General features: G+C 49.5%; 11 protein-coding genes across 11 annotated transcripts; 3 read left to right on the top strand and 8 right to left on the bottom strand.

The window, feature by feature from the left end:
* Window positions 1–2,154: 2,154 nt before the first annotated feature.
* Window positions 2,155–3,394, bottom strand: N7533_009757 (uncharacterized protein; the record flags this gene model as incomplete). The annotated part of the gene is made up of 4 exons (XM_057106407.1): window positions 2,155–2,347; window positions 2,421–3,004; window positions 3,111–3,206; window positions 3,281–3,394. The coding sequence occupies 4 exons, from the start codon at window positions 3,392–3,394 to the stop codon at window positions 2,155–2,157; spliced, it is 987 nt and encodes a 328-aa protein (XP_056957856.1).
* Window positions 3,395–3,681: 287 nt separating this feature from the next.
* On the bottom strand, window positions 3,682–4,509 carry N7533_009756 (uncharacterized protein; the record flags this gene model as incomplete). The annotated part of the gene is made up of 1 exon (XM_057106406.1): window positions 3,682–4,509. The coding sequence occupies one exon, from the start codon at window positions 4,507–4,509 to the stop codon at window positions 3,682–3,684; it is 828 nt and encodes a 275-aa protein (XP_056957855.1).
* Window positions 4,510–5,637: 1,128 nt separating this feature from the next.
* N7533_009755 (uncharacterized protein) lies at window positions 5,638–6,105 on the top strand (the record flags this gene model as incomplete). Its single annotated transcript, XM_057106405.1, has 1 exon — window positions 5,638–6,105. The coding sequence occupies one exon, from the start codon at window positions 5,638–5,640 to the stop codon at window positions 6,103–6,105; it is 468 nt and encodes a 155-aa protein (XP_056957854.1).
* A 544-nt stretch (window positions 6,106–6,649) lies between these two features.
* Window positions 6,650–7,430, top strand: N7533_009754 (blue light-inducible protein Bli-3; the record flags this gene model as incomplete). The annotated part of the gene is made up of 3 exons (XM_057106404.1): window positions 6,650–6,853; window positions 6,922–7,330; window positions 7,408–7,430. The coding sequence occupies 3 exons, from the start codon at window positions 6,650–6,652 to the stop codon at window positions 7,428–7,430; spliced, it is 636 nt and encodes a 211-aa protein (XP_056957853.1).
* Window positions 7,431–7,828: 398 nt separating this feature from the next.
* N7533_009753 (transcriptional regulator SPT3) lies at window positions 7,829–9,323 on the bottom strand (the record flags this gene model as incomplete). The annotated part of the gene is made up of 2 exons (XM_057106403.1): window positions 7,829–8,734; window positions 8,787–9,323. 2 exons carry the CDS (start codon window positions 9,321–9,323, stop codon window positions 7,829–7,831), a joined length of 1,443 nt encoding a protein of 480 aa, XP_056957852.1.
* A 1,097-nt stretch (window positions 9,324–10,420) lies between these two features.
* dph5 (diphthine synthase) lies at window positions 10,421–11,470 on the top strand (the record flags this gene model as incomplete). Its single annotated transcript, XM_057106402.1, has 3 exons — window positions 10,421–10,555; window positions 10,660–10,784; window positions 10,873–11,470. 3 exons carry the CDS (start codon window positions 10,421–10,423, stop codon window positions 11,468–11,470), a joined length of 858 nt encoding a protein of 285 aa, XP_056957851.1.
* A 707-nt stretch (window positions 11,471–12,177) lies between these two features.
* Window positions 12,178–14,262, bottom strand: N7533_009751 (putative MFS transporter; the record flags this gene model as incomplete). The annotated part of the gene is made up of 2 exons (XM_057106401.1): window positions 12,178–13,322; window positions 13,428–14,262. The coding sequence occupies 2 exons, from the start codon at window positions 14,260–14,262 to the stop codon at window positions 12,178–12,180; spliced, it is 1,980 nt and encodes a 659-aa protein (XP_056957850.1).
* Window positions 14,263–16,759: 2,497 nt separating this feature from the next.
* Window positions 16,760–19,090, bottom strand: N7533_009750 (arylsulfotransferase family protein; the record flags this gene model as incomplete). The annotated part of the gene is made up of 4 exons (XM_057106400.1): window positions 16,760–17,037; window positions 17,115–18,624; window positions 18,734–18,862; window positions 18,977–19,090. Coding segments are annotated over 4 exons (2,031 nt in total), but the record flags the coding sequence as incomplete, so codon positions are not given.
* A 2,595-nt stretch (window positions 19,091–21,685) lies between these two features.
* Window positions 21,686–22,598, bottom strand: N7533_009749 (sulfotransferase family protein; the record flags this gene model as incomplete). Its single annotated transcript, XM_057106399.1, has 3 exons — window positions 21,686–22,028; window positions 22,100–22,376; window positions 22,454–22,598. 3 exons carry the CDS (start codon window positions 22,596–22,598, stop codon window positions 21,686–21,688), a joined length of 765 nt encoding a protein of 254 aa, XP_056957848.1.
* Window positions 22,599–25,220: 2,622 nt separating this feature from the next.
* N7533_009748 (AP-2 complex subunit sigma) lies at window positions 25,221–26,002 on the bottom strand (the record flags this gene model as incomplete). The annotated part of the gene is made up of 5 exons (XM_057106398.1): window positions 25,221–25,322; window positions 25,407–25,637; window positions 25,738–25,767; window positions 25,835–25,874; window positions 25,968–26,002. The coding sequence occupies 5 exons, from the start codon at window positions 26,000–26,002 to the stop codon at window positions 25,221–25,223; spliced, it is 438 nt and encodes a 145-aa protein (XP_056957847.1).
* A 1,162-nt stretch (window positions 26,003–27,164) lies between these two features.
* On the bottom strand, window positions 27,165–27,374 carry N7533_009747 (uncharacterized protein; the record flags this gene model as incomplete). Its single annotated transcript, XM_057106397.1, has 1 exon — window positions 27,165–27,374. One exon carries the CDS (start codon window positions 27,372–27,374, stop codon window positions 27,165–27,167), a length of 210 nt encoding a protein of 69 aa, XP_056957846.1.
* Window positions 27,375–27,995: the final 621 nt, after the last annotated feature.

The following is a 27,995-nucleotide window of genomic DNA, read 5'->3' as shown; positions in this document are numbered from 1 at the left end:
ATGAACGACTGAAGGAAAATTTGGAAGATAGGAGTACGGACCAGTAACCATTACTAAAGGAATAGCATCGTAGTAGTTCTCTATTCGAGGGAAAGTGATCTACTATGCAACATCAAGTCACTTCGAAGATGACGTCAAATGATCCGACATCTGTTCAAATCAGAAGTACTCTCAAAGTCCTCACCTGATGGTCTAGCGGCAAAGCCGCCTGACCAGAAGCTCCCCTCCCCGGGCGTGGGAGCCGCAGTTGGCATTGCAGCCTGGTGCCACCTTGTGGGTGAGGATTCAGGTGGGTGGGTGGTCAAAAGCATTCCCAATGGGCTGCTGAGGATAATGTCTTTTTATATTTTTCAAAATACACAACATCTTCACTCTCCTTTTGCTCATCCTTGCGTGGCTTCTTCAGATTGTTGGGGTATGACGTATTGCCTTTTTAGGAAAAACGTGAAGTTATCCAAAATCTTGGGTCTTGGCAACGGCGAGGATACGCGTTCGAATCCTCGTACTCGAGGGTTTTAGGCGACATAAATCTGTTTTTTTCTGTTTGAAAAGAGCTGGAAATTTTGCGCGATTTTGTTTTTTGATATTGGTTTCGAGTTTTTCTTAGTACACCGTCGAGTTATGAAGACTCAAAGTTCAACATTTGTTATCCACCTGCCCAGGTGGGCATTCAAGTTGCATGCAGTGGATGCTCAGTAGGCAGTCGAGCTCTATTACAACTTCTACACAATTTTAGGTGACGCGCCCCCAGAATGGGAGACAGTCCATTATTTTGCGGGAAATCGGGATGACTTCTTGAGATTGAATCGACCACTCTGCCTCTCTGATCTGAAGTCCACGCAGCTGCATTATCTATCGAAGAGCGACGTGCCACATCTTGTTGTTGATACGAGCTGCGTTGAGACATTTCAACTTGGAGAGTGCATCAATCAGAAAGGTGATTTGGAGAGACTTAATTTAGACGCAACGTTACAAGCCGGGCGCCGACCATTGCGATTTTCCATCATTGATTCCGAGATGCGGTGGATTGGTGTTGTTCTTCTCGACAGTGAAGGACCGGAATGGAGTTATGAAGGACAGCATGAATTTTTTTCTTCTTTCGGAGGCGCAGTACTTCGTGCTCGACGGAGAAAAGCATGATATGGGAGAATTCCCAAACTATTCCATCATGCTTGTGGAACATGATACTGAAACAGGAGTCTCGACCAGGTTGGGATTGGGAACGGTGAAGAAGACAGCTTGGATGATGGCCGACCCAGTACTGAAGACGGTCATTTTTGGGTAAAACATGTTGATTATATTTAACATTTGATCTGTTGTCATGTTCTGCAGGACATCATGCACATGTGCTTAATATTGAGAAAGGCCCGGTGGACATTTGAAGCTGGAAATGACTGCTAAGTCCCAGACAATCATGACTTGGGCAGTCTTCAATTTTCTGACTTACCAAAACCATGGAAACCCCTGTTCATATTCCGAAATTTATAGTAATTGGTCATTCCCATGATAATACACCTGATTACGTGAACTGGAATTGAAATGGTAGCTTTTAGGATCACTTGAGGGTGTATCTATCCAAGGGGAAAGATGTTTAGAAAGACGGATAGAAAGACCCTTGCAAAGGCACTTGGGAAAGTCGTCCATTACCGTGACACGTAAAAGCCTCTATCTACGCAGTCTGATCTGAGATATCTGATGATCGATCACCCACGGCTGCCAAGCACCTACTGTAGCTTGATTTTGCTTGGCTTTGCTTGGCTAATGAGTATCTTTGTAAGATTGTCTTGCAACTACGCAGTTGCAAACCTTTCAATAAATCTCTGTGTGCTTTGAAACGTGCGAATGTAGTTTCTAGTATTCTGAAGCTACAAGTTCTAAGGTTGCTACCCCGGGGCGCACAAGATTAATATTTGAATATTTGAACGCGGCCTGCTATGGTTTTCAAACTTTATACTATAGATGTGTCGTATTGATAGTTCCATCGCAAAATAAAGACCTGTGGATATCATGACTCTAGTAGGATGGGTCGCATCTTGGAATATCAAAAGCATAGCCAGATAGAGAACCTTCAGAACTGTCTACCACAGAGAACGAGACCAGCCACAAGCGAGTTTTTTGCGCCTTCAAATATTTCAACTCAGCATCAAAAACTACCTAGGTAATGTCAAGCAACTGATCAAGGTTGAATTCCAGCCCCCGCCCTTGGGCCTCCAGGCTCAGATACCCGGGCGCACTCTGCTCGATAATGCGCACCCACAGATCCCGACTACCGTAGCCCTCGTAGAGGAACTTGTTGCTCTGTCGGGTTACTTCCAAGAGCTCAATTATAGGAAGGTCCATATCCAAACTATTTCCACAATCGAGCAATGACCGTTAGAAGATTGAAAATGGGGACAAAATTGTAGGTAGGAGAAACGTACGGTTCATTGTACTGCGGCGGGCCCCCAACACCCGACATTGATAATTCCAAGACCCGTCGACCCATAATCTGACTAAATAACATCGTCTGGCCCATATTCCATGGTCGACGGGGAGTCGAAGCGCGGACGTTGCCATTAGACCCAAACTCAGCCAGCGTCATCCGCCCCGTGAGAAGCCCTGGCTCATCGATCACGTACCACGTGTAGTACGGACCCTCGGCGAACACAACCGTGCCGTCTCGAGTCATCGAGAGAGCATGAAAATCTGCCGAGAAGAGGTACAGCTCGGAGAAAATCTCGCTGAGCGCGATGGGCGTAGTGCGGCTAATAAGCTCTGGAATGTGGCAGCGCGGCGCGTCGCCCGCGCCCGACAGGTCAAAGGGATGCGGCCCATTCCATTCCCCTTGATGAACGTACAGCAGAATCAGAAACTTCACAAGGTGAATGTAGTTCTGGGGATGAGTCTCCCGGTCTATGGGCGCCAGACACAGGAACCGCTTGTTTGGTCGTGGGGCTTGCTGTGAGAGTAATGAGGTCGGGTAATCGAGAGCTGAGGTATATGCTGGGGCACGGCTATGGTAAGACTGCGCGGATCACATTTTTCAATATTCAATTTCGAGTTCCAGAAGCGCAAGAGACGAAGGAATAAGGTGAAGATGTGTGGAAATCCTCAGACTTGGCTGTACGGACCTCGCGGAATTCTTGACTGGCGGTAGCCCATTTCTCGATTAGGGCTCGCCGTTGTCGCAGCCCATCTTCTGGGGTTGAGACTGACTGGCATTCTTCCTGCAAGTTATTTAACTGTCAATATCACAAATTATTAAATGATTATACGAGTACAATCTGGCAGAGTCCCCTACCCGTACGAATAACAGCCATCCCTTTGTTTCTTCCGGCAGTTCATCTCGGGGTAAATCCGTCGGATGCAAGTGGATTGCGGGAGTGGTCGGCCACGCTGATGTGGACTCCGACATTTGTGCGATTTAAATTGGTGTATGTGGAAAATATTATTGAAAGCATGAAAATAGAGGAGTAGATGAGTTATAAGAGAACTCCCATCTTACAATACCTGGTATTCTAATCTGATTTTAGCGCAAACCTTGAAAAGACTCGGACTTGACAACCATGCTGCCAGTGTAAGAATGTAAATACCTCTACAGTAATATTTAAAATCGGATTCACCTCTACACTCTTACGTGTTCCCACCGGCATGCGTTAGAATGCATACGTGAAGCCAACTTGAAAGCACTAGTACTGAATATCATTGATCATAATCAAAGCCCTCATTGTATGTCTCGAAATCCAGACCGTGTAATGTCCTAGTCATCTCCCGGTAAACCCCATGAAGCTGCTCCACAATAATATCATTTTCGGTCGGCGGCTCATCAATTTCTTCGCCATCGGAGTCGTAAGTCGAACAGCCCGCAAAGGCGTATTTCCGAGCTAGGACAATGTCAAATTCCCTAACCATTCTATCTAATTCATCACTCATCTGGCACCGCAAACCTGTAGGACCCGCAACCCGCTGCTTGATATCAGCAGACAAGTCTTTCCCGATATAAATCGAGATCTCGGTTCCATAAGTTTTACCGAATAGTAGACGGACGACCCAATAAAACAGCGCTGCCATTTGGAGACCGTTTGATTGTTCTGCAGCTTTTGACTGCTGCCACTTTGTGCCGAATCTTCCAGCCTGTCCGCTGAACTTTCCAACCGTGTATAGGGGCGGTTGGTACACCAGCATGCGGCGCCAGCTTGCTTCAGGGCGCATATACTGGTCATGCTTGGTTGGAGATCGTAACAAATCTAAATTCTTCAATTTGATGTCTACCCAGTCGTGCCCCATATTATCCCAAAAGCCGACATTTTGGCCGTTGTTCAGATTGATCAGTTGCTTTAGGAATGGAAATTTCTCGGCAAGCAATGGATTGCGATATCGCGGCTCGTCATTGCCTTCGTCGCTAATCGGTAAGAAGTAGAGGTCTTGTTGGAGGGTCTTTGACTCGCGGATCAAATCCGCCCACATATGGCAGACTCGTTGAGACGTAAGCAGGGTGGCCATGTCCATTTGACGTAGGATTGACAGCATGATTTCGGGTATTTCCAGCACCCTGTGCTGATGGGAACCATTCGCGTGCATCCTTTTTTTGAGATGGATTTCAGTTCTTGTATGAATGATGGAATAGTTTGGTTCAAGCTCTTTGTATGGTGAATTAAATTTCCGTGGGGACTGTCGTTGAGTCTTGAGTCATTTTTTGCTTTGTTAGGGGTATCTTGGCATTTCGTGGGGGGCATTGCGAAGCCTTGAAGGTTAGCTGAGCAACTTGAACCTAAAGATATATGGACTTCCTAACATTTCTATCTGACGTATTTTCACTTTAGGCTATGCTAACCGGTTAATAGTGGGTAGCTCATGCAAGGGCAAAACTCTTTGTTACGACACCGCGAATGTGAGTCATGAACATCGCCTCAGTGAAGTGAAGCTGACATGATCAGTTTTTGATTAGAATCTTGAACGTTTGCACCGGGCCTTTAAAAGTAAGCTCTAGTACTCTCGGTCTTTGCACCGACTATATCAATACACCAGCTAGAATAAGTTCCCGATTGAGGCAGCCAACATTTATCCGCGGCTGACTACATCTCCACCAGAAATCACGAGAATACTGGCAATACTGAGTTTAAGACCCTGGACAACGATTGGGCGGCGGATGTAGTGAGTATTGCTGTACACTCATGACTCAACGCCCTGGAATAGTAGTAGTTTCCAAGGTTCCGACGTTCAAATTATTCCAAAGCTGACCTCGAGACTTGAAATAGTCGATTCCGAGTCTCAGATCCAAGGTAGATGTGCCCCACAGTGTCCGGGGTAAACCAAGCTATTTCGGACGCTTATCGTTTGTACGAGGAACTCGGTACTGGTAGCTTGTAATTGGTGCGGCCGGCGAGGCATGTTTCAGGAGACAAACCCTGCCCTTCAAAACGAACCTCCACAGTAAGACAACGATTCCCGTATTTCTCCAAGCCACCGGCCCCTGCGCGCTTGACACGTTTCAATCTTCTCAGAAAACTGACTGCCTGGAAATAGATTGACGGTGGCTTGAAATAGCTCAGGCAACCACTTTGGGGGCCGAGTACAAAAGCAAGCCTAGTAAACACCATCACCCCACAACTTGAAAGGGGCACCGACTAGTTAACCACCCCATCCTTGAGCCTCAACATGGAGAACTCCGACCAGATCAGTAGCACCGCTGAACACCCCGAAATCGCGATGCCTCCATTCCAGCTTGCTCTAATGGACCTTCCGACCGAACTGCATATTCAAGTCGCAGGTCATCTCAGTTACCCTGATGCCTTGGCTTTAAAACACAGCTGTCGTCATTTCTATTCGATCGTCTACACAGGGGTTCACCTCAAGGTGGACTGGCTGGTGGAGCGTTTCGAGCGCAAGCTTGAGTGTCCCATGGAGAAATGCTCTTTTCGCACCGATGAGGCCTTTTGCAACTGGCGCATTCGGCGGATTATGGAGCGTCGGCGTTTACATCTTGAGTGCCGTCGCTCCGCGGGTGGGTGCTCGGTCGTCAATGGCCAAACCTGCGAGACTGATATGATGGCCGCTTGGTTAAAGCTTCAGAGGCGTGGAAGGCTAATGCAGAATTTGATCGGATGGGGACGTGAAGGTGAGTAGTATCTATTATTCTTGTTGATGGTTTCCAGGTCTGACATGTGGACAGCTTGCCTGATTGCTATCTTCGCGATGGCCTTGCAGATTATATGGAGAGTATCGGTGCATATCCACAGTAGTTGAATTTTTTTGGTTCATCTTAATTTGAATCGAGATCTACTGTAAATGCAAGGTTCGTCTACCCCAGATCGGGGTCAACACCGCACACCAAAGCCAGACTGGGCCAAGTCCAGCACCCGAAAACCGATCAATCGCGATCTAGAATCAGACCACAGATCAGCCAAGACTTCAACCCCCGATCACCATCGATCTGTGGGGCCTTGCTGAGAAGCAGCAAACAAAGCAAAGCAAAGCACAGCGAATGTCGCCAGAAGCAAGCCCTAATCCGGATCTAATCACTGACGTCACAACGACGTGCCCTGCAAGTATAACCTGCAAGAACAGCTGGAATTCGATATAAAAGCCAACTAAGAGCCATAATACTCTTTCTTATTCAAATCTTTGAAATTTCGTTTGCAAAATAAATCAATAATCAATCACCTCCACCATGTCCGCCAACGCAACCATCAACACCGAGACAGGCTCCCACTCCGTGGACCCCTACAAGACCCAGAACTTCGAAGACCCCCCTCTCATCCAGAAGATCGAGGAACTCGTGGAATTCATCACCCAAGTGAAATTTGGCATGTTAACGACCAAGCAATCTGACGGAGAATTCCTCACCTCTCGATGCATGGCACTTGCTGGAAAGGTATTCACACCATAACCAGCACCAGCACCCAGATAAATAAACATCAGACGCTAACTAACACCAACCAGGAAAACGGCGGAATCGACCTCATCTTCCACACAAACATCTTCTCCGGAAAAACCCTAGATCTAACCGCCCACCCGCAAGAAACAAACATGTCCTTCCTTGACCCGGTGAGCGGTGCCTGGGCCTCCATCGCCGGAAGCGCCTATGTTATTTCGGACCCAGCTGTCGTGGAGAAGTACTACTCGCCGACATTAAAACTCTGGCTGGGAGATATGGGTGATGGCGTGCACGATGGTTCACCGACGGACCCACGCATTGGCGTGATTAAGCTCGAGGCTAAGCTTGCTACGCATGTTGTTTCCCAGAAGGGGATACTAGGCCGTGCAGTTGATACCGTTAAGAGTGCTGTGCAGGGTAATGTTCCTGCTATTAATTCGATCCGGGAGCTGAGCTTGGAAGAATTGGCTGAATGTGAGTTTTTCTCTTCTCTTGATCTTCAAGTTAATCACGTTAGCTTTACGTTGGTGCTGATCATATCTTTTTGACAGGGCGCCGCACTCATCGGGAGTAATTGGATATCCGCAGACTTATGTGTTATGACTGCATATGATAGTTTTGTTCAGAATCTAGCCGTATAGAATGTTACTGCTTAATATGAATAATTTCTACTGGGAATTGATTTCAACAAGGCGCAAGCGATGTAGAGAAACCTATGTCGCCTACTTGAACGAAGCTCGTAGGCCCTCATTGGGGGAACAGTAATTGAAAATAGATCAATTAAACAAGATCGCCGCCAGGCTGTAACTGGTCAACGTCCATATGACTCCATAACATTAAACAGTGGCTCAAACCCGGAACCACATAAAATTGTACCGTGGGTATCTTGAAAACATGCAGCGATTATCGCTAGAAAACTCCAGAGCACCGTCATACAAAAGAACAAAAACAATTAGGACACCCCATCGCAGTTCAGATCTGGAAAGAATGGTCAGCAAAAAGGAAATCGAAACAGCCATGCCAGTAGGAATGAATAAAGAAACTAATAATTACCAATTGGAGGGGCATTCGAGCAGGGACCCGAGCTCCGTGAAGAAGCATCGCGATGTTCTTCTGAGGGGTAGCCTGCAGCTTGCGATAAGCCTCGCGGATATGGCGCGGCTCGATAGGAGTACGGCCTTCCTCAGGCGGGTCAAACAGACCGGTCTCGCGCTTGCGCTTCTTGGCATTGTCGCCATTGTCGCCCCCGCCGCGATTCTTCTCATGGTCTTCGCGTATCTTGACCTTGAGCGCTTCCTCGGTGAGAGTCTGGACGATCTCGAAAGTCAGGAAGCCCAGGATATCGACGATATCGTCGTTTGGCTTGGATTCGGTCACGATCCCGAAACCTGCCCATTCGCGGAAGCGCTTGCTCTTGCGGTAGGTGAATGAGGCTTGTCGACATTCAGACCAGAAGACGTACTCTTCCTTGGTCATGTACTTGGTGCGCTCGTCGGCCGCGGCCAGGCGCTGGAGCGTGGCGTAGTTTTGTTCCTCCTCTTCCTCGTCTTCCTCGTCCTCGCGCTCCGGTATTTGAACAGAGAATAGGCTGTTGACATCCCAAGCAAGACCGACCTTGGCGCGTTTGTTCTTTGGCTTCGCGGCGACATCTGTCGGGCCTGCCACCGCACCGGCCGCATCGTCGGCGGCCGCAAAGTCTGCGGCATCGCCGCCCCCCTTGTCGTCGGAGTCCTTCACGTTCTTGCGAACATCTTTCCAGGAAAGGAAAGTTCGAAGGCGAGAGACCTTGGCCTTGTCGTGGCGAATGAGGAAGATGAGGTCATCAGTTGAGATAGACCGTGAGCCCCGACGAGTAGCCAGGGCGGTGCTGCGTGTGAGCTGTGATATCCATTAGCAGATAGTTCACTGGATATAGAAATACTGTACACACAATCTCAATGACCTGCTGGCGGGTAATATCCTCGATGAGGGTGGTGGTCTCGCTGGATGGTTCTGCAGTCTCGCCAGACACGAACATCATCTGAGGGAGAAGATTAGCAAAGGTCAGGCCGCAGTCGTCTTCGGCGTCCTCGGTCTCGTCTTTTCCCAGTGGTGCATCTTGCTCGTCCTTGTAGGTCGAGGCAGTATCGGCACGACCAGGCACATCAGAGTTCATGGAAAACCCCGAAGTGTCTGGATGCGTGCTTGCGGCCGCAGGTAAGGGGTTCCGCCCATAGAGCGAGGTCCAATGAGGCCCAAGTTTTGGCATGTGAGCCGCATCAGACTCCTCGTCTTGGCGGGAAGTGGACGCGAAAGAACCAAGCTGTCCAAAAATCCCCAGATTGAGCTGCGTCAGTTCCTCGTTTTCCAGAAACCCCAGCCTTGGGAAGAACAGGCGGGTCGACAAGTTCTGGAGTTCACCAGGATTCGCCAGTTCCTGGTCTCCTGGTGTAATGTGGGTGACAGGAGGTTGGCTGTCATCAGCCATTTTGATGAAAAGGGGTATTGCTGCAATGAGTTGCCCAAAACTCGCTCCGCAATCTCACGGCTCTCGGATCTGTATATATGGCTTAGCTGACACAACTCAACTCGAGGGATATTATTTTGATCTTACCGTGCGACGCCAATCTCCTTGATAGAGGTTGTTTCGAGGATGGAGTAGGGAAGGAGCGAAGCTTATTTCCAGATCCGAGGACAGGAATCCGGGGTAAATAGACCTGCGTGCAAACCAGACCAACCAATCAACAGGCCAATTGAAAGCTGCCTGCGATAGTTCGGTATTTCATGGGCCAGGAAAGGTGGTATATCCCGTCCGTGCTCTGCTTCCTTCCAATTCGATTTGTTTGCACTCCCTGGAACTCCAGACATCTTCACAGAGCAAATTCACAAAAAGGGTGAACATGATCATAACATCATTATGCGTCCTCGATTCGAAGAACACATCACTCAAACCCGATTCTCTCCCATTTCAAGTTCGGATGAATCCCGCGAGCGAGTCTGGGATCGATTGTCGGGTAACACCGAAATACCACAGAGATAGCGCAAGCACTCCGCTGGCAACTCCCACAGACACAGCAACCGATTTAAGACCGAGAAGAAGACCGAGACCGAGACGCGACATGATAATGACGAATTATCGCCAGGGAGGATAGCTTACCTGCTGGATCTCCTGCCGATACTTTGGGTTACGATCGGAGCTCATGATGACAGCTCCGATAGGCGAACGAGATGGGACGAAAGGGCTACCCTCATGGGATGAATCAGTCATTTGATGATACGATCCGATGCGCCAAGATGAATACATACGATGCGATACCGCGCGAAGAGTGCTTGCCACGAGGGCAACGAAGGTGAAAGCCGATCAAGGTGATGTTGCAGCAACCTTTGGAGGTGAAGTCCGGGGATATCGCGATAGCCGGACATTCATTTCCTCCGCTCCGGGCGGTCAGGTTCTGCCGCGGGGCATCAATTATTTCCTCGATACAGTTGAAACTCTACCTAGAATTGCTTGGAGAGAGACAAGGCACCCTCTCCGGACTTCGATTCTTTGTCAATTACATTATACCCCCCTACGCTTTACCCATCATGCTGCACCTTGTGGGTCTGGGCCTCGCCGATGAGAAAGACATCACTGTCCGCGGTCTGGAGATCGTCAAGAAGGCCGAGCGCGTTTACCTGGAGGCATACACGGCCATTCTACTGGTAGACAAGGCGAAGCTCGTGAGTGAAGGATTTGATTATTTACTTTTTGAATCAATTCGCCGTTTTGGCAATTGATTAAAATTATGTTCTACCCCGCTAACCTCATGCTTCCTGCTCTATAGGAAGAGTTCTACGGCCGCCCCGTCATTGAAGCTGACCGCGAGCTCGTAGAGACTGGCAGCGATGACATCCTCGCTGGTGCTGATAAGGTCGACGTTGCTTTCCTAGTTGTTGGCGATCCATTCGGGTAAGTGCGATCTATGAACCCCAAGTTCACCACTCACACCCCGCTTCACCAAAACATAAGAGATTTATACTGATATCCTCTCCTCCAGCGCAACAACCCACACCGATCTCGTCCTCCGCGCCCGCGAACTCGGCATTCAAACAAACGTCGTCCCCAACGCCTCAATCATGTCCGGAATCGGCTGCACGGGTCTGCAGCTCTACAACTTCGGCCAAACAGTCAGCATGGTCTTCTTCACTGAGAACTGGAAGCCCTCCTCGTTTTACGACAAGGTGCGTGAGAACGCGCAAATCGGTCTCCACACTCTCGTCCTCCTCGACATCAAGGTCAAGGAGCAATCAATGGAAAATCTCGCCCGTGGCCGACGCATCTTCGAGCCGCCGCGCTATATGACCGTTGCGCAGTGCGCGTCACAGCTCATTGAGACCGAGGAGACAAGGCAGGAGGGCGTTTACCATGCGGATAGTCTTGCTGTTGGTGCGGCGCGGGTTGGAGCGCCCGATCAGAAGATTGTTGTTGGTACATTGACAGAGTTGGCGGAGGTTGAGATGGGAGCGCCATTGCATAGTCTCGTGCTTCTTGGTCGGAGGACGCATGACCTTGAGCGGGATTATATTCGACAGTTTGCTGTTGATGAGAAGACCTTTGATGCCAGTTATGTGAAGTATTATGGCCATTCTTCATAGGATGTGGGGATGCTCCGGTTTGGTCTGAGTCGGTTCGGTTTAAGCTGTATAGATTTTAACGAAGTTTAGGGCTTGCATGCCACATTTCATGAAACATACGAAAGATTTTTTTGCTTATTTTCACGATGCTTGGGTTTTGGTAGAACTGAAATGGTCTATTATGACTTTGATATAGCACAAGAGGGCCAGATCCACTCAAGGACCGCCCTTTGAAAAAGTACATCTGTCTCGCTAGACACAACTAGCTCGATAAGAGACATCACTCTCTATAACGTATGGCCACAGAACAGCCGTCCCATCCCGTCACCAATTGATAGGTAATCGGGGACAAGTATAAACAAATGAAATATGATGACAGAACGCCGCAGACAAAGCAAATGGAGGTGATAATGCCGCGCAGAGATGACAATGCAGATAAGAAATGGTATCCAAGACAATATGGCAAACGTGCAAACGTGCAAAAAGACGAGAAGTATGGATAGGTCTAAATGCATCAAGATCCTCCACGAGATCCGCTGCAGAGAAAGACAAAATGTTTTCCCAAAACCCTCTTTCGAGCCGAGAATCAACTTGCCCACCAAAGAAGGCAATGAACGAAAATAGAAAATCAAAAAACTTATCAAAACCAACACCCAATGACATGCAAAAGAAGGTTGAAGCAATGTACAGTTCAAACTGGGAGAGAAGAAAAGACGTCAGACATCACATCAGTGCTCTTGGAAATCATCTTCCTCACCAGGAAGAAGAATCTCATGACCGGAGCCCTCATAAACAAAGACAGCTGCTGCGCAGCCGAAGATCGAAACTAGGGCCACCAGCCACCAGGCGAAGCCAACCATGCCGATTTCCAAGCCGTAACCGTACCATGCGCCTGAGAAAATGGGGCCGATGGTTCGGAAGGCGGATGACACTGACTGGCCAATGCCGTGGATGGTACCGAGAACGGATGGATGCGGCGAGCAGTTGTTCAGGAGAATGATAGAGGTCGGCAAGGTGAAGGTTCGAGCGGTGACTTGAAGGAACAGGACGAAAATAATCCAAAGCCAAACCCAGGGGCCATTGGCTTGGCCCGGGGGCGGGATAGTGGATGGGGCCAGCGAGATGTATGGGGCCAGGGCGTATGCCAAGGGAAAGAGGGAGAGGAAATATTGGTAACTTTTAGCTGTACCCAAGCGTCCATTGATCGAAGGGTAGATGGTGAACTGGAGCAACATGCCAATAACACCTAGGATGGCGGTCGCGAAACCAACACTCTGCGGAAGCATGCCAAGTCCACCAGTGAAGCTGAATGGGAGACTTTGAGCTGGGGCGGCGGGGTCATTGGCATCGTAACGGGGAGTAGACAGGAAAAGCAGCCACAGGTTGTTGAAGGCGCCCATCTGGAAGTCGAAAAAGGCCTGAGCGAGCAGCGTGCACCATACGTTCTTGGTCCAGATCCGGCCAAAGGGCAGGACCCGTTTGACATGCATGGGTCTGGCTTTCTCCTCCAACTCGTAGCTCTCGGAGCGGTCCATAGCTTGGCCCATGAGGGGACCACCCTCGTCGTAGTCGCGAAATGGCAGTTTCGAGTAGATTGGCGAAGATGTTCCCACCACGCCACGCACACTGCGAGCGAAAAACTTCATGATGAATGCGCCCAGACCGGGCTTGCCCTTGCAGGCCAACAGGGTCTCCTCCAGGCCATAGCCAACCAAGCAGGCGCAGCTCGAGAGGAAGAAGAAATTGGCCAACATGGGCAGAGCGTAGGGGTACTTTTCCAACCACTGCACACCATTCTCGCCACCAAAGGAAGAATTGGGGCCAAACAAGCGCGGGTAGCTCTTGACGGGGTCGGCAAACATACCACCCATCACTAGATTGCAGTTAGCCCTCAAATCCTGGGGGTGTGGGGGGGCGGCTCTTTCAATCAGGCAGACACCAAAAGCCAAATGAAAAAAAAAAAGGTTGTCAGACTTACCGGGACCAAACAGCGAAGCGACATTGAATCCAATAGGTAGAATCAAGAAGGCGCGCGAATGATACTTCTTCTCCTTGACATTCTCCGCAATCATAGTTCGGATGATACCAACAGTGCCGTTGATAGCACCGCCAAAAGAGCGCCAGAAGACCGCTTGAGCAAATGAGGTAGAAAAGGCAACACCCAAGCACGAGACAGCTGTGCCCACCAGGCCGACCAGCAGCACAAAGCGGCGACCACCCCACTCGGCATCAGCGACACGACCCCAAGGGATAGCCGTAGCGAACTGGGCAGCGGTAAAAGCACCCTGTAGAATACCGGCCTGCGTCGCAACATCAGAGTCGGAGAGGTTCTCATCGAAGGACTTTAACTGGTAGAACATATAAGCCTGTAATGAGGCGATCTGAAGAAAGTCGAAGACACGGCAGAGACCGAGTAAAGCCAATTGGCCCTTTCGAGGCAGTGACATCCATGTTACTGGGGGAGGACGAGCGAGGACAGGCGGTTGGGCGGGTATTTCGGTCTCCTGCATGAGCAGGGCTTGCGCATGGCTCTGAGAGCGGGAGCGCACATGGTGCGACGTTTTGCGAACGTCCAGATCCATTGAAGTATTGCGGATCATGTCGGGGTCATCGGAGGGGTCGGTGGTGGAATTAACGGCAATACCCTCGTCGACGCTGGCGAGGGAGATGTTGGATTCACGGCGGCGTCGGGGAGGTTGTGAATCGGAGGGTTCACCGGGGCCCTGGGTTAAATGGTTATATCCAGTCGACCAAGAGGTCGTACGCGCGTGGCGGGCATTATTCGGCTTATGAGGTTGGGACCTGGTAGGCATGGAATGTGTATGTAAGCCGAGACTAAAGGCCGGCCGGAGGAGAGGGTCAAAGTGGAATCGCCGACGTCAGGCGGTTGAATGCGTTGCACTGGGTCGGTTTCAATGCGTAATTTTGCCTGTATGAGTGTACAGGGACTGGATTGGCTCCCAAGGGATGAGACTTTTTAGTTTGGGAGGAGAGGAGAGGAGAGGAGAGAGGAGAGAGGAGAAGAGACGGGAGAGCGGAGGAAGAAGAGGAGTGTCTATGATGATCATCCCTTTGTTCTTGTGATTTTTCTTTAGTATTGCAAGTGTTATTCTCAGTTTAATTACATCGTTCCTGGAAAGTAGATGGAGTCTGGAATTGGCCATCTGTCTACTTAATTGGGCCCGCAATTTGCGCCAAGAGTAGATACATGGATATTTAGAGCATACTAGTATGGAGTGTCTGGTGAAAGATGAAAGATGATGGTTAGTACCTAGGTAGGAGTAATAGTAGATGGTAGATAAAAGATGGCATATACGACATACGATATATGGTTATATGGTCTAGTATACGAATGATAGATGAGACTCGTATTCTGAATCATCCCCATTTCCAGCTTTACTCAGAGTACGAGCTCGGAGGAAAGCTGAGCAACTCGTACCTGTCGTATCACCTTTACAGTAACAGTCTTGTAAAAGCAATACAACAATACCCGATCGACACGACAGCCGGGCTTGCGACGCGCTTCTCCACTAAGCTCTTCCACCAGCTCTTGGCATTTATGAGACGAACCGTGGTGGAGTACGGAATAATGTGCTTCAGCTGTCTTTTTCAAGGTTTTCTTTCCCTTCTTTTTCTCTTCTTTTTCCAAGCCTTCCCCCCACATGCCAATCATCTCTAGCCTCTCGAGGGCAGAACCACGTAGCGCCCGTCTCGAAGGAAGAAAATGGAAAAATAGAAAAATAAAAATAGGAAATAGGAAATAAACAGATGCTTCGCCTTGCGGGTTCAGCCACTGACGCTGTTAATAAATATGACAGACATACGAATCTGTCCACGCGTGGCGGCCCCTGCACATACATACACCTGCATTACTCCGGAGATTTCCCTTCTACAGAATACAGAGTATCCTAGACACACTCCCACCCATTTCAGGCCTCTTGACACAATCAGATCCATTCTCCTGTATCCCGTACAAACTACCGAGGACTGAGCCACGGGTCTTTACTTACGGATACTCCATAGAAATTCCCACTTTTCTACACCTCGTACCGCGTCCCCGTCCCCTGAGAACCCACTAGACGCTGGCACCCTATGTAGGTTCTCCCGCAACTCTGGAGAAAATAAGGATCCTGCCTCTTCAGGCAAGAGATGTTCCTCTTCTCCTTCTGGGTCTGTAACAGACCAATGGGTTTGGAAGGAGAGTCCTCGTTGTCGGGAGTTTATTTCCGCACAGTCTGCTGCACCAATGTGTGCCAGCTAGAGATGAGACGAGATAATCACTCCTGCGTTTCAGAGTCAATTTCACCCTGTATCATCTAAACAGCCACTCCGTCCCCCGTCAGAATAACCGTACGGAATACGGATCCCCTACTACGTACGGAGTATTGTAGATCAAGCAATTACCCCTGCAGAAAGAGGTTTCACAAAAGTCACATAGTCAATCCGAACAATTAAGGAAACCCAAAAATGACCTTTCCCGCCTATAATCCACTTTAAAGCTTACCTGCAAAAGCCAAAGCTAGCTCCGCGCAACTCTTCGATTCGGGCCAGCTCAATTCAGGCCCGGACTGTGCTCTCCCTTCCCTTCCCTTCCCTTCCCATCCCATCGCAGAATACCCCCGCAGGAAACCCGGCGGCCCTGATACCAAACCCCGTCCCTAATCCTATTCAAGTCAATTCTGGCCATACGTACCCTGTATCAACCTAGTCGAAATCTATTCTCACCTACCACCTATCGGACAGAGGCTCATGCTCAAAGGAAGCGCCGCTGCTGCATGGACGCGTATGTACATCTACGTATACTCTCTACGTATATACCGGATTGCGCCGGACTAGCTTACTGGCCTGACCTGTAGGGACAAGAGGAAGTGAATTAGACTGAACTAGTCTAGTCTTGTATTGGCGGGCTAACTTAATGCGATGCACAGTAGATGTGGCGGGTCGGGTAGCTCGGCTTTATGTATCTCGGGTATCCGTATTTCAGAACCAAGTTCCAAGGTTGAAGTTGTTTGTTCCATTTGCGGAAAATACGGATGTCAGTTAATGGGGATTTAATTGATGGTAGATAGATACAGATGTAGATGATGATGGTATGGACGCTAACTATGTATTTGGTCAAGTTTGTGTGCGTGGACATTGTCCCATATGTAAGACAGGAAATATGTGATGTATGTGGGTGGTGTATGAGACAAGAAAAAGAACCAAGTGAACGGCCAGCAATGCAGAAGTGGGAATTCGATGAAAAGGAAAAGCGGGAACGAGAGAATGAAAAAAGTACATGGTAGAGAAGGGAAGAGGAGGCGGAAAAGCCTATTCTGTTCGGTGCCGCTCGTATTGCCGTGGTGGACTTCGATCTACGAGCGGGAAATAACGCATTTCTGCATGTGCAGTCCACCGCCGCCAATTCCACCAGGGAAGATCGCTTGGCGCCGGTGATTTGCGTTCGGTGTAGCCGCCCAGCGGTTCCGATGCCTCTGAATCTGTATCCAACGGATCCAGCCGTTGGCGTTGGTAATAACGACGCGCATAGTAGACTGCGATTATTATAGGGCCGAGAACAAGGAGGACAGCGCCCCAGCCAAGAAGGCCTGTAAATTTGATGTGTTAGTACATACTCTCAAATCAAGGTTGATCAGATAAGGATGGTGGGAAAGGATTCGCTTACGGCTTGTGCTCCACCTGTCCTCAAAGATTATGGCATCTGTGCCTGGTTCTGCTTCGGTCGTGTGTGGGAATCCGGACGGATAGGTCCAGGTAATGCCGTCGTGCTCGGGATCAACCCAGGGCACGGTATTCACACCAGCAGGTGGGATGAGCGGGCGTGCTTCCTCTTCACCTGGGAATCCGAACCCTGACGCATCGACGCAGGTCTCATCCTGGCAGAAGTCGCGCAGTTCAGACGAGGGAACGAATGTATACTTCACCTCGGACCCGCCGAGGACAGCACCGTCCTTATCAACGGCCTCAGCGCGAGCCCAGAGATAGAAGCTCGCGTTGTTATACTCGGTTTCAAAGCCCGTCTTATTGACCTGGTCAAGGAAGATCCAAGGCCCCGTCACATTGTGGGCGCCGAAGAATCGCCAGCTCTGCACGCGTGTTGCGCCGTTCCAGCTAACATAGAATGTCGTTGGGGAGAAGGGTTCTGCTGCTCGAGAGTAGGCCCATAGAGCTGGTGAATCGGTCGGGTTGCCCTCCCATTCGAATTTTTGCGCGCGATAGTTCATCAAATCGTCGCCGGAAACATGGGCCCAAAGAACCAAATTGCCTTCTTCGTCGTGTTCCGACACGTAGGCGTTATTACCCCATCCCATGAAAACATTGTTGTTCGGCAAGCGCTGCAGGTTACCCTGGCTAGAGCTGACCAGATCAGTAATCAAAGGCTTGTAGTCGCGGACCTGGATGGCTGTGTTGTCGACGTGGTCGATTAGAATAATCATTCCCCCAGAGTTAGGATGAGTCTGGTTAAACCCGTTATAGCCATTATTAAAGAGCGAAATTATCGAGTGAGTCGCATTCTCAAACAACCAGCGCGCATCATGCTGCTGCGAAAAGCTAAAGTTGATATTGCGGAACGTCGGCTGCGACCCATGGAGTTGCCAAACGACTGATCCATCCTTGCTGGAGATCTTATAGATGGCGCAAGTATGGCGCGACGAAATCAAATAATCACCATCCTTATTCTTGTCGATCGAGTTAATATGGAAATAATCCCACGGCTCATGCACGTTCAGCCCCGTTCCTGAGGTATCCGTGTGCGCGGGCCAAGTGAAGCTGTTGGACGGGTCGACATGGTCCAGCGATCGCCACTCGAAGATAACTTTGCTGGTTTCAACGTCGATTTCTTGGAAAACACTTTCCATCACCCATCCCAGACCTGTCTTGATATTCCACGGCGTCATATCGAATTGCCGTTGTTGGTAGACGGTCATGAGCGCGGTTTTGCCGTCGTTGACGGGAAGAAACTCGTGCATGTCGCTCGAGGCCATTCCACCGCCAGGTTGTACGGATCTTACGATGCGATATGTGTTGTCCAAGATGACGCCATGTCCGCGACAATATCCTTTTTGTTGGTTGCCTTGGAAGAAACATAGGTGATCGGCGCCTTTATATTTGCATACGTGCATGCCATGGGCATTTCCGGGTCCGGAGGCACCCCAACCACTCCATACTAGCTCCTAAATTGCGATAAATTCCTTGGTCAGCTAGGTTGTAGGCTTTTGCGGGGCTGGTTTTTCAAGTTGCGAGATTGCGCAAATGCAAACCAGTTCAAATTGGCTCACTTACTCCGGTATTATCAAAGATGTACGGGCCAGGATTGTCCACTTCGTATGGAGTGATGAATATGTATCCAGGGCTGACCTTCTCCGCGTCTATTTGTTCGATGTTGACCAAAGGAGGATAGATGTCTGGCCGCTGTAAGACAAGGCGCATTGGTTAGCAATTGGCCATGTAAAACAATCAAAGACGTAAGGGAATAGGTCCAACATTCCGCGACAAGCTAGCTTAACTTAATTGCCACACACTCACCGATTTATAAAAAGCCGTCTGCTGCGCTATGGTATTCACGGCATATAGCAGAACAGCGAGTAGGAGGACGGAGACAGTCCTCCTTGGAGAGGTAGTTGCGACCATGGAGCGTCCTCTTTTACATCACCCCGCAGAGGAATGGCGGAAGGTCGAGAGGAGAGGGGTGGAAAGAAGCGCGGAGACATGCAAGGGAGGAATAGAAATCTCCAAGAACTTTTGAAAGAGAGAGAGTCCTTACGAGTACGGGCTCTCAGTTTGTCAGTCGACGCTGCTGCAGCGGGCTGGGCGGGGCATATTGGGTGGAGATCGGTGGAGAATCACAATTTAATTGGGTCCAGAAAATAGAAACCCAGCAAGATTGACCAGCCAGAGGCCCCAGCGGGCCTGGACTAAGCATTAAAGTACGTTGAGACTGACGACTGCCAAGACGCTGCTGGTGCTTAACTTACGATGACTGCGGGGGGGGGGGGGATCCTTCGATGATGACGAGGATGGTTATGGTGATGGTGATGGTGATGATTACCATCACCAGCTACCTGTAAATTATGTGCCCCAATGCTTCAGGGTCCTTTGCCCTCCGAACGAGAGTATTCAGGGTCTCCCCCTTATCCTCCCATTGTAAATCAGGGTTCAACAGTTTTGCAGGGTGGATTATGTATGGTACGGTAAATTGGATGGGCCGCGTCATACTGGGCGGCTAAACAGAAAATATGCGTGGTGGAAGAAAGAGCTCTGCACCGCCTCAAAACTCAGGGGGCCGAGTTGAAGTTCAAATTTTAAAATGGCTTCCCTTTCTTGACGAGAGAGTGCCCCTTAAGCCTGATGGAGTACAGAGTATCAGATCCTCAAACACTCCTCTGCTCAAAGTACTCCGTAAAAAAAGGGGAACTCGCCACAACCCAATAGAGAAACTGGCCACGTGAATGTGGCTGTGGCCCTTCGGAGCTGTAATTAATTCTCCGTATCGAGCTGGTATTGATACCGATACTATTACCGAAACTGATGCCAGGACAGGAGCTAAACACCGACGTACATGCGGGATGATTGCGTACGCTTGGATCGTGGCTTTTGATGGCGGTCTTCATGACGCGGCGAGTCTATTTTCATCGATTCTGCCCTACCATCGATCCAGCAGTTCACTACGGAGTACGGAGTACGGGTTCACCCAAAACTAACCCTCAAACCCAAGGGTCCATGTGGAAACCGGATACCTTGCGGAGTACGGAGTAAGCCACGCGAACACGAAACATGGGCCAGTATCAGGAAGGTGATCTGATAATCAACCATAAAGAAGGGGGACTAACTAGAATAGGTGCTGTTATTAGATCAAGAATTACTCCGTACTTGATGGGGCTGAACTACGACAGCAGTTACTTATCTCGGTTGGTCCATCCACATACACCATGAACTGCGTACTCCGTACAAAACTACTAGTATGTCTATCTATAGATATCTATAGACAAAATATTGCATATAGTAAGCACATGGCGTATACTTAACCTTTAACCACACACGCCACAATCCACGAGTTCAAGTTCCGAGTAAGCAACACGAAACAACCAGTAGACCAGTACTTTTCCCGGTACCGCCCACGTTCCTCCAATGTAACCCGACTACGTATACACATCAACAAAGAAGTTAGCGACATACGTATACTCAAACTAAGGACACGAATACTAATAGATCTCAAAAATCAGCCCGGGCGGAAATGAGAGGAGGCGAATGAAATAGTTTTAGCTTTAGTTGACCTGGCCACGAAATGGCCACGAATGGCCCCAGCTTGGAGGCGTGGCTCGCCAAGCCGCTAGTCCTGCCAAGCAATGATCTAGCGACGCCTTCGTACGAGTACGAGGCGCGTAATAGTATATTCGAGATGGCCATTTTCAGCAGTGATGATTCTTCTGCAAAATTTAACTTAGTGAAGGAAGTGAGATTGAGAACTAGAAACTAGAAATTGAATCAAATTCAAGCGTACTAGTACTCCGTATATAGTGACTACTAGTAACCAGTTACTAGTTTTGCGAGTAAATGTACATACTTCGTACACTTTTCCTCACAAGGAAATCCGAAACTGCAAGGCATTGAGTCTTTTCTTATTGGCCTCATGGCCATCCATGTCAGGGAGAAATTCCAATGAACCGGATGGAAGAGTTGAATGACTCGCGAGAAGCCCCTCTTTCTTCCCCCTTGCATTCAAAGATGATGCTCCACTGCCCTTGCTAAGGGTCTCACTGCTTTTACTGCACTGCACTACATGTACATACGTGGGTGGCTTGGAATGGCCATGCTAAAAGTAATGAATGATAGATGATTGATGAATTCATGTTATCGACCATAACCATAAAAAAAATATGTACCACAAATAATTACCATGAAGTATGTTAGGCTTTTTGTCCCATGTCGGTGGCAACCGTGCAAAATAAACAGAACATAATAGGGGATATTATAGATAAAGGAAAAAAAAATCTGAAGTAGCCAGTTCACGAGGGGAAATGGCCACAAACAAAGCTGCTACCCCCACCAGCGGTGCCTGCACACACTGTGGAGAAACGAACTCAGAGAAGGAATGCAAAGAAAATGCAAGGGAGCTGTCCCCTACACGCAAATCAGACACCGCTTATTTGGCAAAACGCTTCCAGGCCATGGTGGCAGCGAAGCCAGCGGCCAGGATAGTACCGCCCATAGTGACAGCTTGCAGAGCAGCGTTCATCATCTGGTGGCGGTTGCGGGTGCTGCAGCGCTTGTAGAAGTCGGCCATGTCATTGCCGCGGGGAAAGGAGTGTCGGGCATCTCCTCCTCGAGGAACTCGCACAGCGGGCCCCAGCCGTCGTTGATGTTGTACTCCAGCAGGCGGTCGGCGGGGACCATGCTGCGGACCTCGGCGACGTGCTCGTTGTACACTTGCTTGCCTTGACCCTGGAAGTCACCGCGGAAGAAGGTGTCGAAGAACTTGTTCAGCATGGGGTAGTACATGCCGGCGGCCCAGCTGAAGTTCGAGACGAACTTGTGCTCGGGGTCGCTGACGCGCCAGTGGACGGTCTTCATGACGGAACTGGTGGGAAGTTAGCTCGTTTGCTCTACTCGGATAATTCGGTCTATGAGCAATGGGTAGGTAAGACATACGCGTGCCACGGGTCAACATCACGGGTGGTCAGGATGACCTTTGCGTTGGGGTAGGCCTCGATCAGCTCCTTGGCGAAAGCACAGGCGGGCCAGTCGCAGACTGCCTGGCAGTCGCCGAGAAGTTGGTCCCATTCCTTGCGGCCGAACTCGCCCTCGCCCTTGTACTTGGCGTTCAGGGCATCGTGCCACATCAGACAGTCCGGTGGGTTCTCAACACTGGCGCACATCATGTGGTAGCACTTGCCGTATCCCAGACGTTCAAGAGCCTTGCGGAGGGCTGGAATGGATTATTAGTTTAGATGTCTTTTTTTGATGCCTTTTGTTCTGAGCGCCAAGCGCATATCTCCAACTTACAAGCAGTGCCGGTACGGCCAACACCGAGAGCCAGCACCTTCATAGGCACAGTACGGTGGCACTTGCGGCGATCAATGTTTGTGTCATCGGTAAAGATATCAGTCATAGGCTGAGGAGCCAGGTTGTCGGAGAGAGCGAGAGACATGATGTTGGATATAATGAGAATTGGAGATGAATAGTAAAAGAAGGAGAAAAAAAGTGAGTGATGTGCCGGAAGAGTGGGTATAAAAAAGAAGGGACAAGACTGTAGAAAAAGTCTAGAAGGGAGAGAGGAATCAAGAGGTGGATACGTTGATAAGGGGTGGATTTTAACAAGAACGAGCGGAAATCAATAAAAATAAAAATAAAAATGGGAAAGAAAAATACGTTGTTGGCATTGATCTGAGGCCCTGGGACTCAATCGCGGCGGTGGGCATCTGTCACAAGGGGACAACCAATTAAATTGGTTGAACCGCGCGGGCAAGTTGGAAGGGCATTGCCCCCCCCCGCGAGTGGCGAGGGAGTTCCACTAAGCTGTCAATCTTTTCCTGGACGGCTATAATCAGTTGGAAGGTTTGGTTTTGATTTGCTCTGTTGGCTTGCTCTGCGTAAATAACTTTGTAGTTTGCTCCGTACTCCGTATATCTATACAGTATTATCACTGTCTCGATGGCATGTATTTTGCTGAACAGGTGTGCCTCTGCTTCGGTTTCTGCCGCGCCACAGCCTCGGCGCCTCGTGTTTTCGGATCTGCATCCTTTCCCTAAAGACCAAAAAAAAAACCGACGTCACAGGCTGACGCAGGGAGGGGGAATCCAATCGATAGTCAGGGGGGGGAAGTGTTAAAGTGGTGGATCGTGGAGTGCACAAGACGTATGTAAATACCGGTATGCCAAGACATGGACTGCGTATGCTCGTTTCGCCGGGTTTTCTCAAGTTTTTGATGGGTCAGTCGGCTCTCGCGTTGAATTGAATTACCCCATTCTTCGATTGACCCAATTTCCACAATAGTAACGCGTGGGCCGGATGGTCATTGCGGTGATCAACTTTGTATTGTAAACCGGCTGTTAGGGACGATCCGTGCTCCTGGCAATCCTGATTGGTTTCAAGGTGGACAAGGGCAACGCGTACTCGTCGTTGAGTGGGGAATGCGGCTTTCTCTTCATGAAACTGTGACCGTGTTCCAACTGGTGCCCAGGCCATCCAATTCCATTCCATTCCTGTGTCTCGGATCAAAGTGTCACATCACATTCCCCCAGCTTTCCGGACAAATCGACTTTACGTACGGAGTACAAAGTAGATCAGGGAAAACATCGCTGTCCGTCGTTGTCCCGCCGGTCGCCCGTATGGCTCATCAAAACCATATTCTGTACTCCGTAGCCGATCACCATCTTAGGGATCCAGTATCCAGGGGCACGCGAGCAAAAAAACCGAGCTGTTGGAACCAATGCCGTAACACGAAGCGACGACGCCCCGCTCAACGGGCTCCGCAGATTGAGTGAAAGAGGAATCGGAACGAGACTCGTGGTCGAGGCCCGAGGCGGGAAGAGTTCCCACTTGCCAAGACAATCAATCTACTCCATACAGAGTGTACAGAGTGTATGTGAGGTACTTTGGACCGATGATCCAACTCAAATGAGTTGTTTCGCGCGCAAACTCTTCCCACTTATCAGGGTTGATGGACACGGAGTAGGCAGTGCATCCTTCGGAGGTATTGGACCACATCCGTCGCGGGTCCTGCACCGTCACGGCCGGGATTGTCTGGGAACAAGGAACTGTCGGAGATTGTCCTTGCGGTAGGGGAGTCCGTCTCTGTTCCTTTTTAGCGCTTTGCATTCGATTGTTGCCGTATGGAGCGAGTACGAAGTATGCACTCTGTACGTAGTACCGCAGCAGAAGGGGTTCGAGAGAGTGGAGGTATGGCCAATATATGGATGGCATGGCAGAGTCCTGTTAGTTGGCGGAAGGCAGTGGTGGTTAGTAGGAAGCATCATTTTTGTACAGAGTACAGTATACCCAGACGAGTCTCACAATCTGGAACCATCTGGGTAGCACAGTAGCACCATATGGTCCAGATCATCGTAGTACTCAGTCAGAAAGGAAAGTCTCAGGGTGAAGTAGCGAGAGGGCTGAATTATAAGATGACCGCCAAGACATCAATGGTGTGTTCGCCATCGATGAGCACAATCACCTCACACACACACCCAGGTCTGACTGGGAAATTACCAACGGTGCGCGATGGGTCCTTCAAATAAACATTCACTTCAATTAAGCTTAACCACCCTCCCGCCTCGTCCATGTCCATCATGGACCCCACGGACAGGTGCGGCAGTGTTTGTCGGCAGTTAAAATCTGGATGCCTGCACCAGCGTGGGGACGAAGTATAACGTAGGTACGGAGTACGGAGTATACACTGGAAGAGACCCTGATCAGGGTCTGGGCAATCAAAAGGAGTAAACAATACGATCTCTGGCCTTGGCATAGACCCAGCCCTATCAGATAGGCTAGAAATTTCGACATTCACGCCTAAATGATAGCATCATCCATAGAAATGAGATCACTCCATTATCAGAATACTACGGTGTACGAAGTACTCCGTACTCCGTACTCTTTCCACAGAGTAATCAGGGGGGGCTCTTAAATTGAATATCCTCCATAATCCCAGACCCCTAAACGCCATGCAAATGACTTGCTAATGCACCCATATTTGTGTTCCGATATGATATCCCAGTGGCTCTTCCCCTAGTTGTACATATGCACTCTGTTCATGCCACCACAATCCAGCCCGTCACTCCAATTTATCCAAATGTTCCAGTCGCGTAAGCACCACTTGCTTACTCGTCTCTTCGATCTCGCCCGCGAGAAAGACCTCGTCCAGAATTGCGTAGACCTATTCCACATGGCACATTAGTATCCGCATTCCTGGGGAAAGGTGAAAGGTCCATGCGATCACTCCACCACCACCATCACTCACCTTATAGAAGTTGAAGACCAGATCTAACTCGCAAACATTGCCAAAGAATTGATCCAGCACCTCGACAAAGAAATGGATTGCTTCCAGGTACGCCAGCTCATTGTCATTGGCATCGACGCAAACGCAAAAGAACAACCCCGCATATCGCCGGTAAACAATCTTCGTGCTGCGGCGGAACTCGACGAAATTCGACTGGTACTTCTGATCTCTCGGCGCGACAAGACGGTGTACCTATATGGTCGGTGAATTAGTAGTCGTCGTTGCGGGGATGTCGGGGGTCGATCGCATCGCATCGCATCGCGATATGGTCATCCGTGGCGGGAGAACGAACCTCGCCCTTTAGTTTCACCTTCTCCTCATCCTGTATTGCAGATAGCAGTCAGCGTCCCGATTCTTGTAGATAAAGGAACTGTTTCCATTCCACTCACACTGTATGGCGCATACCACTTGGCCAGGCGCGTTTTGCCCCTATAACCCGCTGATCAGTAATGCGGACTTGGGCGCGGGCCCGGACCGGAACTTGGAGGGCGAATGATTCGGGAGCTGAGGGATATCACTCACTGGCGGTTCTGTACGATAATAAATGAGAGGACCATTGTGAAGAATTTCCAGCAATTCACCTTGCCAGCATCTGTTAAGGCCCTCGGTTGATGCTGGGGACGAAGCTTGGGGGGATCCGCTCGCCTCCCCGATATACTGCCACCAATCACCGCCCTTGGCCCCTTCTATACTTAGATTGGTATACTACATCCCTAGTTGCAAGTTCCCACAACAGTATTCTCATACTTACAGTACTCTAAAAGGAATTATCTGTATGGTATCCATGTGGTTATCTAATTTCGGCGCCTATCGGTATCTAAGCATCCAAATGGCAAAGCAACCTTAAAGCGGGCCAGAGATCAAAAACCAGTGAGAGCGTGTTAAGTAGTGCAATGTATACCTAGTTATCTAAATAATTCGGGACTAGTACTTAGATCCGTCAGGCACCTGAGCATATGCTTAGTCTGAGCTTCTTCCAGCCGTTGATCATTCATAGCGGCACCGACATACGCGCTGCCGATGATGTTGATCAATCACGGTGATCCCAGAGATGTTGTAGATGGTCGTATCTGGACAAGAGGCGTCACCTCCACTGCCGCTGGCGTAACCGACCTGGGAGAATGCGTGACTTGCTCAGCTGTAGATCTTTGCGCATTTGATCACAGAGAGCCTTTTGATCAAGCACTTATTGATTTGCCCAGAGAAGGAGTCTTTACCGTACACCCTCAACTCCAGTTGTTTTGTCTTCTCAAAGCATTAGATGTACTCGTGCCAGGCTTCCTTCCTCCACTCACGATCTTCCTAGCACCCACCGCATCATCTCCGAACAGTCCATCCGGCTCGAGAGATACCGCAGGACTGGAGTTGAGGTACCTTACCCTTGTCTGCAAGCCAAGCAATTAGGAATCTTATGACTGGAGGTTCTAAACTCCACCGTAGCAGGAAATTGGAAAGCTATCATCCTAGCTCTCTTTGAGTTATACTCAGAGAGTATGTTTTTGGCCGGCATTAATCGGTGATATCGGCCAGCTCGGTCCAGGTATCAGCCTCAGCACCCTCCAGTGTTTCATGGTCATCCTGAATCCCAATCAGCCAGGGTAAGCAGATCCGACGTGTGCGTGTAGCCGGGCCATTCGAACGTCGGATTCCCTCAATAGTTCTCGTATCTTTTGCCTCTCGCTGCTGTAGCTTGGCTGCTTTTTCCCATCGCAGTTGGAATTATTCTTGGGTATCATGGTGGCCCTTCCATAGTTCCGCTGAGCTGACGTAGTCAAATAGACGGCAGATCCCATCGCCGAGCAGGTCATGCGCAGAAATCAGCTTTCCATAGCAAAAGAGTGCAATATCGTATTTTTCCGAAGCGTCGCTCTTTTCCAGGGCGTCGAGCATTTGCTCAATGGTGTGGATTCTCTCCCCCTGGATGGTCATATCGGAAGATATAAGCAATGTGTTAGAAAGATAAGTCAATAAGCACCAATAGATTGACAGAGCCCAATAGATGGGGGCTATCAAGTCGTATGAGTGATGGACCATTGTTAAGCTCATATCGCTCAAACCCCGGAAGGTATCCCCGAGGCGAGCCTGTGCTGCAGTCGGAGAACGGGTGTTTCTGCCAGTATGACTGATAGGCTTCAATTCCTCGCTTTTCCTGGCTTCTCTTTGCAACGGTAGTCTGTTTGCTATATAGGCTAGCCTCACGTTAGGCAGGTTTGCCATCATATTTATAGTCTTCGGTAAATTCGTCGTCCTCGGCGGCTTTAAACCAAATTGACGATCTCAATGGCGAAGCTTTTCAGGTGCGTTTTTGTAGTCCCCGCCACAGATTTCGGGTTTCCATTCGGTGTTGTACTTCTTCTCGTCTTTCTTCTCCCACAGGAGCGGTTTGATACTATGAGTGTATCCGTCTCCGACCGACCCATGCTGCAGAGCTGCTCTTGAGACATTGAATCGACCAGTGGCTGTCATGGTGGACCCGGACTGGGTTGCTTTGATAATGCATTAAAGTCTGTAAGTGCGGTCAGCGAATGAATTTTACCTGGGCTCTCAAGA

The sequence above is a fragment of the Penicillium manginii genome, assembly GCF_028828005.1.
Source record: "Penicillium manginii strain IBT 31320 chromosome Unknown utg000006l:1.0-4164085.0:1.0-4166146.0, whole genome shotgun sequence".
In the NCBI taxonomy this organism is placed as follows: Eukaryota; Fungi; Ascomycota; class Eurotiomycetes; order Eurotiales; family Aspergillaceae; genus Penicillium; species Penicillium manginii.
Note: the sequence above shows the minus strand (reverse complement) of the source record. Positions and strands in the feature narration are given on the sequence as shown.